The following is a 13,785-nucleotide window of genomic DNA, read 5'->3' as shown; positions in this document are numbered from 1 at the left end:
GGGGGAGCTGCAGAATGAGAGAGAACACTGTAGTGGAAAACAGTTGGGGCAGCAGCCCCATCCTTAAGCCATTGTGACACCATGACCTTCTAAACACCTGCCAAAGCCATAGAAAATGAAATGTTATAAAAAAAGAGATCTCAGATGAAAAAGAAAACTTTGGAGAAGTAGGGAAAAATGATCTTGGCTCACACACCAGACACTACCGATACAACAGCAAAGGTCTTAGCTGGAACTTGTTGAGGAGTGGCATTCACAAGAAGTGTGCCAAAGTCCCATCAACGATTTTCTCATAAGCTTGAACAAGGCGTTCTCACCCTTGGAGTCTAGCAACTGCTTGTGTTCTGAAAAAAAAAGTTTTCCTGAAGTCAGGACAGTCATCCAAGTGCCTTTTGAGACTTCTACCCTTCACATGTTTGGGAAAGAAGCACTTTCCTAATCAGATCCTGGCCTCAGCTGTTGCTTGGGTTCATTAGGAAAGAGGCTGAAACTAAAGCCACTTGTTGCACAATGACTGGTTTTAATACTGAATATGGGATATCATTTTGGCTTCCTGTGGTATAAAAGCATCCAAGAAATTATCATAAATGAGTAGCGGTAAACTGCATATATAAATTGATACAGCTGTGTTCTTGAAGATTCCCTCTGATTCTGGTCACCCACTGAACAGTTATATTACAGTATTGGAAAAGGTATGGAAAAGGGCAATGAACATGATTAAAGGACATCAAGCATTAACAGATCTACTTTCAAATGAGTGGTAACACTTGCACTGTAAAATCCATTATATTTAATGGAATTCATTCCAGGATTGCAGGCTAAGAATCGATGTAAAAGGTTATACTAGTAGACCAGTGTTTCTATTTTGCTTGCATCGTCGGGATTTTAATGTAATGAGGATTCTTATGAAATGGCTAGCTTAGGAGAGAGGCACCTATTCCACTAATGACTAGTCACGAAGTCCTCATTCATCAGGAACCAAATTAGCCAACTTGTACCTTGCCATTTCCTCCCCAGAACACTTTCTACAATCCCAGTTTTTTTTTCCTGACAGACAACTTCATTTCCAAAGAAAGCATTGGATTACAATCATCTACCTCTCAGCTGATGATTGGTAGCGAACCTGGCAAATATCAGAAGAATTGGAGTTTGAATGATTAATGATTGGTCACTGTTTGGTGTGACCGATACTCAGAGAAACGAATGAGGATCACATATGAGGTCATTGGCTGTTGTTGTGGTGGTTTTTTGATAAGTCTACCTCCTGGCTCCAGGAGAGAGCTCAAATCAGCAGAAAATGCAAAACTCAAAAAGAGACCAGGACCATTCACTTAATCCTACCCCAGCTTCTATTCAGCCTCCACTGAATCTGAAAGTGGGAGGTGACTGTATTTGCATTGGCTTGATGAAATTAGTTATCGGAAAGAACCAGCCTCCTTATTTTATTCTTGCGCAGAAAACTGTAGTCACATTAAATGTCGACACTGCTGCCCTCCTCCATTGAATGTGTGGAGGCTGAAGAGGAGAGAAGCCAGGACTATGTGCGCAGTCATGTTCACAAGTGAGATTAAGCTTATCATGCAAACCCCAGAATGGTCTGTCTCCTAAGAGACAATTCTATTGTCCTATTGTGTCCTGAGAGACAAGAATAATCAGGTATCATTACACAGTAGGACCCTCCTTCAGCCCAATTTTGAGAATTGGAATTGCTTTTCTTTGGGAGGTATATGCTTCTTATTCTGTTTTCCTGGAGACTGTTCTTAAAATAGCTTCATGCTACAGCAGTGAGTCAAAAGGTTCAAATTCTAACGAAATTCGTGTCTCTTAGGGCTATTCCATATTTGGAGTGGACAGCGGGGAATTCTAGTTATAAAATGTCAAGAAAGAGCATGCTTCTCAAAAATAGATCCTTATATCCAGGGCTTTTTTTCTAAAAAAAAAAAAAAAAGGTGCCGGAACTCTCATCTTGTTAATCTTTTATTTATATAATTTTATTTATATATTTATTTATTTAATTAAACAATTATATATTCAATTCTTAACATATATTTAATTTATTGTATTTAAGGCAAATGTTCATAGAAAATTCCAAACTTTTGTCCAATTCTCGTCTGGCAAATCTTCTTGACTCCTTTCCTTGCTCTTAGTATCTATGGTGGAATGTCGTCCTCTGAGTAACCACAGATCAACGTAATTTGAAGGATCGAAAAGTCTCAGAGGTGGTCTGACAAGTTTGATGAACAAAAGTGCTGAAATTGTCTTAGTCTTTAACGAAGCTCTTGTTGAGGTGCCAATTAGATTCATCTGTGAAAACCCACGTTCACATTCACCTGAAGAAATAGGAATGGTATTCAGAGTTGGTATCAAGTGCAACAGTTTTTCTGGATATGTCTTTTCGAGAATGTATTCACGGAATCCACGAATCATTTCTCTTTCATTTAGTTGCAGTCTGATTGATAAGTTTCTAATTTCCACTTCTCCAAATGTCAGTTGAGTATTAACATCTTCAGGCCAATGTTTTTGATCAAGTACACGAGACGAATATGCCAACTCATCGTCTTTGCTATCAAGTAATCTTTTTTCAACTGACTCTTTCAATTTTGTATAAAATATACTTGGGTCAATGGGAGGATCCTTTCTTGAATCTCTTTTGTGAAGTAAAACTCCACGAAAGTGAAGTTCACTTACAGCAGCAACAGCACATTTATAATAGGGCCCAAAGTTCTGTCTTCTTTCTTCAAAAACTTGTACCAGTATTTTTATTTTGTTATTTGCCTTATACAAGTCGATGTTGCGGTCCTGTAGATCCAAACTTAAATCTGACAATTCTTGGAGAGAAGAAACAGCTGCAAATTAACTCAACAGTTCTATGCTTAGCAACAGTTCCATTTAATCAAAGTCCTTGCTCTTTCCAAATCTATTTCAGGGTTTACTTTCTATATACACAAACAATGGGAAATGAGTTTCTGGGCTGTTTCAAATTTTTTACGCATTCCAAAAATTTCAGGTAATGTATCTGTTCCATATAAATATAAAAGCATGATAGGCTCTGTATTTGTACAATGGCCAATTATCTCAGTGCACAGAAACGTGGACAACTACAAACAGAAGTTGCAAGCCCTCTCCTTGACTTCAGAGTCATCCTGGTGAGATAGTCAGCATATAAATTTAATAAATAACTTTTTTTTCAAATGCCCCTATCAGGAATTGAATTTGAATGAAGTTTCAGAAAAGCAAATGTTCTGTGCTGGTGGTACTAAGCTCCCAAAGATCTAGCATGAGTTAAATGAATTCTTCCTAATAAAAATAACTTCCTGCCTTTTTCTAATCATCATTTCTTCCCTACAGCAATTTGAAAAGTAAAAGTGAAACCACTACTCCCTCCATGCAGGGAAAATTTCCTTGAGTCATACTTGGATATCCTATTTGCAAGTAATATCTTACTTACCTAGTTGAGATGGTGTAGTTGGGGAGCAGGGAGGAGTGCAAAATTTCTGCCTTCGCTGCAACTTGCCTGTGCAACATTTGCCTGCCGGGTCTTTTGGCAAGCTCAGCAGCAATTCCTATTGTTTTCCAAAAGCCAATAACATAGCTGACTCAGGAATTCTGGGAGTTGAAGTCCATGAGTCATAAAAGAGCAAAGCCTGCAATAGGCTTAAGCCAATAGCAGCACAGCTTGTGCAAAAGTTTGTGTTTTTTTTTTTTTTTTTGCAAAAAAAAGTTGTCGGAAGGCCATTCTGAGCATTCTATGAGGAAAAAATGCCCTGCTTACATCATTTATATAGAAGATGAAACTTATACTGTGTAGATGATTCATTCGATGTAGGACCAAAAGGAGCTGAAGAACTAGCCATCATCACTTGTGCTCAGTAGCTGCCCTTGTATAAATTTCTGATGACCAAACTTTATTTTCTTAGGGATGACATATACATCCAGTCCCTGTCAAAATGATATATATATATCAGGTAGTCCTTGACTTACGATCACAATTGAGCCCAGAATTTCTGTTCCTAAGTGAGACATTTGTCAAGTGAATTTTGCCTCATTTTACAACCTTTCTTGCCACAGTTGTTAAGTGAATCACTGCAATTGTTAAGTAAGGAACATAGTTATTAAATGAATCTGGCTTCCCCATTGACTCTGCCTGTCAAGATCTCAAAAGAGGATCACATGACACTGGGCATTTGCAACTGTCATAAATCTGAACCAGTTGCTAAGTGTCCGAATTTTGATCATGTTACGATACGGATGCTCCACTTTTTCCAGAGCTGTTGTAACTTGAGGATTGTGTGTGTGTGTGTGTGTGTATTTTCCTCTGATTTTCTTTTTTAAATACAAAAAAAAGAATAACTCTAGCAACATAATAACAAAAGCAAAAAAGTTCAAATGTCAAGTTTGATACATTTACATAATACTAGTCCCTGTGCTTTAAATAATCAGGACAATTGCTAACATCAATTTAATGCATAATTTAAAAACAGGAGTGACAGGAAAAATAGAGGAATTGGCACAATATATGAAAAGATCCAAAACAGTTCCAAAATATTTGACCAGTTTGCTTGAAAATATTGAATCAGAATCAATCTTAATTATGGTCACAGACCAGCACAAAAATTAAACATTAAAATAAATACATTCTCTGAAAATTATTGGGAAGTCACTAAGCAAAGTAATAATATGAGTAAGGAAGGGTCTGTAGTTCTTTAGGTGTTTTCCCTTATTATCATTGCAGCAGCACAAAATTTTGCTATGTCACAAGTGATGTCTGGATTTGAATCCTGAAGGAGATGGTTCACGTAGAAATGATCAGATCTCCCTAGAAATCTCTCTGATCGAGGGAGAATCTATGTTGATCTGATGTCCCTGAAGAAGAACTTGCAGCTCAGTCGGACCTGTGAGATACCTTCAACTTCCCTATGTACACATTCGCTCGGCTATTGGGGTTTTATCATACCTGCCCTGCAGGAATGCTAAGGGGAAGATATTAAGATTGCCTCTAAAAATAGTATTCTATTCTTAGGGAAGAGTAAGGATTTTCAGATATCTTGCTGATTCCCACACACCCCATTTAATCCGATTTCTGCTGTGGATAGATATCCTGTTAAGTTCTAGCTGGAACTCCATGTCTCTTATTCTGTTGGCAACCACTTGCTCGGCTTGATCGTAGCCTCGGGATATTAAAAACAGTGGGGAAAGTCCATAGAAGGCCAGCCTATGCTCTATTGCCTGTTTCCTGGGAGAGGGAAAGTTGTCTTATCAGGACTAAAGAGGGGTCAAGACCTCTGGGAATAATTAAAATATTGAAGGGTGAAGATCTGCAGTGCAATTATTCTATGTGTGATGTGGATAACTTTTAATTTGTTATGTCCTACTTCAGAGTAATATTCTTTCATGAGAAGCCATGTAAAATTTCATTAATTGTGATAAGAATAATCTAATAAAGTAGCCTGGCAATATTATCAGAAAGATTGTGAGCTTTTCATTTTCCCTCTCCTTGCTTGATTTTGGTTTTTCACAGAATGGCTCTGGTCTATCCAGAGATGTCCCAGAGCTCTTTGCTGAATTTTCATTACTTACAGATTATTGTTATCTTGCAAAAACATAATAAAACAATGCAAACAGCCATTTATCCTCTTCTTCAATAAAAGGGTATTTAAAGCATACAGTATGGTTAATGCCAAATATATTGTAACAAGCTTTTTTAAACACTTGCATTCTTTTTTTTTCTTTTGGGGGTGGTGGTTTCACAATGAATTTGGGTGTCCTATTCCTGTCATTTCAACCACTCTCTCCCCATCACAACTCAAATACTTTTGGGGTTTCACTTTGGATGTGCAACACAAGATCTGTAAAAGAAAAATCATAAACATTCACAGAATGCTCTTCGTTCCCTTGCAGGTGAATCTCTTTTTCCTGTTGAACATTGTCCGTGTTCTAATCACAAAGTTAAAAGTCACCCATCAGGCAGAGTCCAATCTCTACATGAAGGCAGTCAGAGCCACCCTCATACTGGTGCCTCTACTCGGCATTGAATTTGTGCTGGTCCCATGGCAGCCAGAAGGTCGTGTCGCCATAGAGATTTTCAGCTATGTGACACACATTCTGATCCACTATCAGGTATCAAGGGTTCAGAAGTGTTGGGAAATTGTAGTGCTTGGAATATACTATTAGTACAGTATTTTGCTCAGATTTCTCCTGTTAAGAACTGAATGACAATGCAAGAATTGAGAGGAGGGGAACAAGTCCTTCACGATTTCTGCCTTCAGGATCGGTTTTTCTAAAGATAGGAAAGGGAGTAAAATTGTTTTTTGTAGCCAGCAATTTCCAGTGCACAGCACTTTGACAATCATGCACAAGAATGAGTTCCTTCCAAACTTTATAGTTACTGCTTTGGCAGACCTCCTTCTGAGATCTGTTTTCTTAGCCAATAGCTTTTGGCTACGGAATAGCCACACAAGGTCCAATGTAAAGTCAAGTGAAATCATAATTAGAAAGAGAAAAACAGTTTTCAGATTGGAGCAAATGACCTCAAAGCCGCAGTCAACAGAGAGTTGGTGCATGGAAGGTATCAGAAGATATTTTAGAATCACCTTGTTTCAGTCCTATTTAAGTTGGTCTAACTAGGATGGATTAGTGAAGATTGAATCAAATGATTTTTATGACTTAACTTCCAGCTGCCTGTCACTCTTTCTCCAAAGTATTTTTGAGAATTAGGGTTCCTTTGGAATGGCATGAGTTAGAGTCTGCTAAAAGCATAGCCATGGAATGACTTCAGAGGGAACATCTTGTTTGGGTTATAATGTCATTCATCAAATACAAACATATGTAAGGCAAGTAATAATTTCTTGTTTTATTCTGCAGGGTTTGCTGGTGGCAACAATTTTCTGTTTTTTTAATGGAGAGGTACAGTAATTCATTTATATATATATATATGTATATCCTTTTTAGGAATGAGTTGGATTGCTGGTTTGAAACCTAACTCTGCTAGATGTTCTAAATCTAACTAGAGCTGTAGTGGTAAAGAAAAAGCTTTTGGGATGGTTCTAGATCAGGGTTAAATTACCCTGCATCCTTCATGTAATTTTAAGAAGATTGTCTTCCATTATCTATTAACCATCTTCCCCCCCCCCCAACTGCTGCTTTGGTCATTTTCACTTACAAAATATTCAAAGAGAATGCACTATACCTTTCAATAAGTCACATTGGAATAATTTATTATCTGTACTGAAAGGGGAAATGACTTTCTAAAATATAAGCACCAAATATAATAAATAAATTTCTTGCAAGTACAAACAAAACAAATAAATAAATTTAAGCCAGAATTATCCATGGAACCTACACATGGCTGATTTTGCAGTTATATTTGACTGCAAATGTAACCCTTACAACATGTTTACTAGTGTTCAAAATATAAATCTTTATGATTCATAACAGAGAATTGTTGTTCCCCAAAATAATTATCATGAATGGGAAACACTGATCAGAAGCTGATAATTTTTAGCCACAAGATTCCCTTCAACATCTCCTAACCTTCAACAAAGCAGATCTGCAGTTTCTCTCTTCAGCTAACAACTGTTCTTAGAGGTGATGAATTCCATTCACATTTCATCAAGGCCTCTAGTAAATCAAACTTCCTGCTGCACAGGTGGCTTACCACATTGTATGAACGGAAACTATTGCAAAACAGAACATCCTCCCAAAGAAATGGGTAAACAAATTGAGACCTTATGTGGCTTCATTTGTATTATCCAACATATTTTTAACCAAGGTGAACTCGACTCAGGAAACAGTTTTTCCACCATCTTGTTGGAAATATAAATCAGGTTTGTCAACTGAAAAATCCTGCAGGATTAAGCCAACAAAAATTACACTGTCTCACATGCTGCTGAGCATGTAAAATTGATCAGTAGGGTTACAGAAAAATTATTATGTACATATGTAATCTCTCCATCCTTACGGTTACTCAGAGAGAGAGATATACGTGAATTCCCAAACATTCTTTCATTCAGAGATTCTTCCTTGCAGGCCAAAAATTCCAAGGCTAATTATAACAGTTATATTTGATCAAAAAGCTTCTCCCATAATACATGTGTTAATCTTTTTGTGCTGCCCGAAGATTCTTTGCTGTTCTTGTAACAGGTTCATACAGCTACTATTTTGGAAAATATTTTGTAGCATTTTCCTTTGATTTGAAACGACAGTCATTGCATGCACATTTCTGTGTCTGTAAACACCTAAATCAAAGGCTCTTCGGGTTACTACAGAAAGAGCTGGGATGAACTGAAATTCAGTTAATGGTATTTGGGGTACACTTGGTGCCATGAAGTTCTCAAGGAGAGTAATCCACCTTACAGACTTCAGTTCTTGGTGCTGTGGAAATGGAAAGTAGAAATAGAAATATCAATCAGTATTTAATAAGTTATTAATGCTATTAAAGACAACTTAGTCCACAATTTGTATAGCATTAAATTACTCAGTTGACCGAATGAGCCCTCTAGAAATGCAAGGTTATTGTATATGTTTTTCTCCTTATACCTTGGCTTATCTCTTCTTTCCTTTAGATTTTAGATTTAGATTTTATTAGATTTATATACCGCCCTTTCCCGAAGGACTCAGGGCGGTTTACAGGGCATTTTAAAATCACATCAATATAAAATAAAAAGTTAAAAGAGAATTAAAAGATTAAATTATCCCTGAAAATAAAACCCCAGTTAAAATTCTCAGCCTGGGTCAGAGAGCTCAAAGAGCCAAGTCTTCAGGTCCCGGCGGAATGAACGCAGGTCAGGGGCAGTCCTGAGCTCCACGGGCAGCTGGTTCCAGAGGGCAGGTGCACCCACAGAAAAGGCCCTCTCCCTGGGTGTTATCCGCCAGCAATCTTTTACCGGCGGCACCCTGAGAAGACCCTCCCTCTGCGAGCGCACTGGACGAAGGCAACTTGATGCTGGCAGCAGGTGTTCCCTCAAATATCCCGGACCCATGCCATTTAGGGCTTTATAGGCCATCACCAGCACTTTGAATCTCACCCGGAGAGCAACCGGAAGCCAATGCAGCTCACAGAGTAGAGGTGTTACATGGGAGTATCGGGAGACCCCCATCACAACTCGCGCGGCCGCATTCTGCACCAGTTGTAGTCTCCGAATGGTCCTCAAGGGCAGCCCCATGTAGAGAGCATTGCAGTAGTCTAAACGGGAGGTCACGAGCGCATGAGTGACTGTGCGTAGGGCATCTCGGTCCAGGTAGGGTCGCAACTGGCGCACCAGGCGAACCTGGGCAAAAGCTCCCCTTTATATACCTTGGTTGCTCATGTTGCTCAGTTCTGTGTTCTTTCTATCTCACTGGAAAGGGGGAAAAGCTCAATAGACTTGAGTCTTGATCAGCAATATGCAGTTGTTGATCCAGAGCAGAAGAGGAAGAAAGGAAGCACCAATAGTTCCCCCTTTAATTTCTATCAGTTATTTTTTTTTCCTTTTTTTTTCTAAAACAGGTCCAGTCTGTCCTACGGAGGCACTGGAATCAATACAGGATCCAGTTTGAGCATAGTTTTGCCCACTCCGATGGTCTCCGGTCAGCTTATACAGTTTCTTCCTCCTTCACTGATGGCCAGAGCTTCAGCTTTAACCATGACTGCACCAGTGAACATTTAAATGGCAAAAGCTTTAGCGAGATGGGAGATGTTGCTTTTAAACCTGAAAAGCTGTATGGGTGATTACAGAAGATTGTCAGTTCTCACCAATAATATTATTTCAAATAGATGACTCCCTGAGCAGCAGTGACTTTTGGGGAAAAATAGTTGTTCTTGAAAAATGCAATGAGTTCAATTTGTGTATTGTGTCCACATGCATTAGCATATCTTCGCATGTGAATGCTTGTATACAGGAGCTGGTGACACCCAACCATGGGAATGTTAAGCTTCAACCTCTGGATTTAAAACATTCAGAAAGATGCTGGTTGAGAATGTAATGGGATCAATCATGCCCTAGTTAGATCTGTACTTGTATATATGTTTTCGGCATATGAATATATCTGGAGATAGATAAACTTTGCCTCTTCAAATTGTCTACTGTGTAGACAAATTGGGCAATTTATTTTGTATGAAGGGAATCAAAGAAAGTTCTGTATTTTTTCAGCAGTTTGTATCATGAATGGGTCGTCCTTTTGTTGCTTCAAAACTTGTATATACGGTATTTATCATATTCTGTTGTCTTAAGCGCAACCAACCAACACAGTCTAAATCTTGAAAAAAAATCACTAAATGCAAAGCGTTTTTCGGATTGACTGTGCAACATCTGTATCTGACAAAGATGGATACAAACCAATCTGCAATATTCTAAATAAAGTGGACTCAAATTTGCTAGAAATATGAGGGCCAACATTTATTATATATTTATATATATATATATATATATATATATATGCATATATATATATATATGCATATATATATATGCATATGCATATATAAAAATATTTGTGTGTATATATATTGCAGGACATGTTTTGAAGGTGTTATGGGGCAGTGTTTATGGTTGATTTGTATTCAGTAAAGAAATTAGGTGCCAATTTTTTTTAAAAAAAAAAGAATGGCAATTTGCAAATAGACTTCTCTGATTGGGCAGATACTTTGATAAGAACAACAGAAGGCAGTGCAATAACTGAGCCTGTTAGGGAGCAGAGAGGAATGATGAAGCTCATACCCTAATTTATTTGTTTTTCCTGAATGGGAACCTTGGATAGGAGAAATCACTATTAGAAGATGGGGTCTAGTAACAGATGTAGCATACCCACAGGGCTCCATGATCCCACAGCCAGAATGTGGAACACTTATAGGCAGTGCTTTTTTTGTAAAAGAAAAAGGTGCCGGAACTCACACGTCATACAACCCGCCTTGCCTACCCTACAAGGTTCCATCCAAAAAAGGTGCCGGAACTCCGTTCTGAGCATTCTATGAGGGAAAAAAAAGCCCTGCTTATAGGCAACGTTGATCTTATCCCTCTATAACCTTCACAGATACAGAGACATTCTCGCTCAACATCCTAACTAGAAATGAGTTGTTCCTACTGGGGCGAGCAAAGACCAAATGTTAATCATGCTGGGCACCCCAATTCGGACACCTAAGCCAGGTAAACTTTTGGCTTCAATTATACAGATGTTAGCCAAGCACTAGTAGGGTTGTTTAGACCTTGACTTTTTTTAAAAAAAGAGTTAATGAGAAAAGAGCAGTTCTTTTCTTCCGTTGATGACTGGAGGAAAGGGAAAGAAGGGCAAATTATTTGCCCTTTTACAGCCCTTCACACAACCTCCAAATCTACTCTGGATGGTTGGGGAACTTTCCAGAACCAGTTCAGGACATGCTGAAAAAGTGAAATTAGCAGAAATTGATGTTGTGCTGGCAGATTTCCAGTGCGAGTCCTTTGATTTTTGTATATGTGTGTGCTTGCCTCACTTTGTATAATTTGTAGAAAACGGATGAAACGGCCAATGACGCCATCCTATTGGAGCTTGTATAAAATCCTTAAGAGGCTACAGCTAGCACTTTGCATTAGCAAAATGTCCTCCACTCTTGCCTGAAAACATGGAAGCCACATGGAAGTCAAGGAAGGTAAAGGTTCCCCCGCACATGCGTGCTAGTCGTTTCCGACTCTAGGGGCCGGTGTTCATCTCCGTTTCAAAGCCGAAGAGCCAGCGCTTGTCCGAGGATGTCTCCGTGGTCATGTGGCCGGCATGACTAGACGCCAAAGGCGCACGGAACGCTGTTACCTTCCCACCGTAGTGGTCCCTATTTTTCTACTTGCATTTTTATGTGCTTTCGAACTGCTAGGTTGGCAGAAGCTGGGACGAGTAACAGGTGCTCACTCTGTTACGCGGCACTCGGGATTCGACCCGCCAAACTGCCGACCTTCTGATCGACAAGCTCAGCGTCCTAACCCACTGAGGCCATCTTAGTTGTCTGCAAAATTGTAGTTGTAGCCTTCTGAAGCGAAGCCTCTTCTGGTTTGGATAGAAGAACTGGTTTAACTCTTGTGTTGCCTGAGAGAACTGGATTTTATTCGTTTGCCTTTGCCTACATTCAGAAGTGGTTTACCAAATGGATAAAACCATTGTTACTGTATTTTAATCAATTCAGAACCGTTCAAAAGAGTAACAAGATAAATGTCTTTCAAGGATGTTTGGTAAGAACTTTATGCTGTGCCTTTGTGAAACATTATTTTTTTAAAAAAGGAAGATAAATCTTGTATACTGAATAGCAAAATAAAGATGCAAGAGCACATGACGTTAGTTGAAATAAACCTTTCAAAACTCATAAAAATATTTTGACTGTAATTTCATTTGAAAGCACAAGAATTGTCAAGTTGCTGTTGTTGATCATGCGTGCTCCAGCTGAAGTTCCTCTGATGCCTGAAACTAGTGAACAAAATGTCAAATTCAGCAGCAGAATCTCTCTCTCTCCAAGTAGCATGTGGATTTGCACTTTTCTCGGAGTTACACACTAATTATCATTTTGCAACCAGTCAGCAGCTATTTCATTAATATTTGAGATGCCTTAAGAACTAACTGCTTTATCTGGTTCACATCCAACTGAGGCTATAATGTAGCGTATTTCATTTCAAGTTAGCTTCATTTGTCAATCTAGCCATTAAGCATTTCTTGTTTAACCTTTATGTGTGATTCAGGCTATTGGGGCATGTTCTAAAACTGATACTGAAAAAATTGATGACTTTATTATCAATAATCCTATGGGCAAATTTAGGTGACAATTGGTAAATTATTATATTTTACTTTTTCATTGCGTATAGGCAGTGGGACTGTATTTATTTGGGTACTATAATTGCTGATGATGGCGCACATTTGAGGTCCTTAAATCTCTTTGTTTTGAAAACCATGACAGCAATCAAGATTGTGTCCAAGCTATGATTATGCAAAAAAAAAAGCTGCAAAATATTTTCTTAAGAAAGTATTTTGTGAAAAAAAAATATTGTTAAGCTTTTATCCTTCAAACCAAAACTAAGTGGATAATTATGTGCTGCAGCTCAGAAACAAAACAAAACAGAATCCAACAACAATAGCTAACCAGCTTACCCTGTTAGATTGTTCCACATCTTCAGCCCAAGGCTAAGAAGAATGTAACAGCTAATGTAAACGAGACAAATGAAGTAAAACTGCCTAACAGAATGCAGGTCAGAGAAATCATATTTTCAAAAAATGGATTTGGACTCTAGTGTTATTTGCGTAAACTAAGTCCAATGGGCTAACATCTGGAATCACATCTGGACCCAACCTGCACAGCAAAATGTGATGTTTTGATTCTAATACAGGCTCCTTCCATATGCTCTTAACTGTTTTCATCATGGAAAGCCAAGTGCTTATTTTCCAGCTTTTTTCTTTTTGGCCGTGGGTATGATAACTTCCTGTCTATGACGTAGGAGAAAATGATTTCTAAGAGGTTGTAATCTTCTAGGACAGGGGTCAGCAACCTGAAACAGTGAAAGAGCCACTCGGAACCGGTTCCCTCACAAAAGGAAAAACTGGGAGCCTCAAAAAATGTGTGCGCATGTGCGTACATGCGCGCATGTGCAGAACAGGGTTTGACTGAAGAGTGGAGCTAAGGCGAGATGTGCACCTACCCTGCATATTTGAATTGATTGGTTGAACTTTTTTAGTCCCACTTTTTTTTTTTTTGGACTGCACATGGCAGAGGACTGGGAGCCGCAGGAGACGGCTGAAAGAGCCACATGTGGCTCCGGAGCCGCGGGTTGCAGACCTGTGTTCTAGGATATCATATTACAA

The 13,785-nt window shown here is 38.7% G+C and overlaps 1 protein-coding gene across 1 annotated transcript in view; it reads left to right on the top strand.

Moving 5' to 3' along the window:
• Positions 1-12,301, top strand: part of CALCRL (calcitonin receptor like receptor) — a 51,348-nt gene extending 39,047 nt beyond the window's left edge. The window contains exons 10-12 of the mRNA XM_083350533.1: positions 5,899-6,117; positions 6,862-6,903; positions 9,485-12,301. Of these exons, the coding sequence (XP_083206659.1) occupies positions 5,899-6,117; positions 6,862-6,903; positions 9,485-9,706 (483 nt within the window). The 3' untranslated portion in view covers positions 9,707-12,301. The remainder of the gene's footprint in view (positions 1-5,898; positions 6,118-6,861; positions 6,904-9,484) is intronic.
• The last annotated feature ends 1,484 nt before the right edge of the window (positions 12,302-13,785 follow it).

This window comes from Vipera ursinii, assembly GCF_947247035.1.
Source record: "Vipera ursinii genome assembly, chromosome: 1".
NCBI classification, from domain to species: Eukaryota; Metazoa; Chordata; class Lepidosauria; order Squamata; family Viperidae; genus Vipera; species Vipera ursinii.
This window is presented reverse-complemented; position numbering and strand designations above follow the sequence as displayed.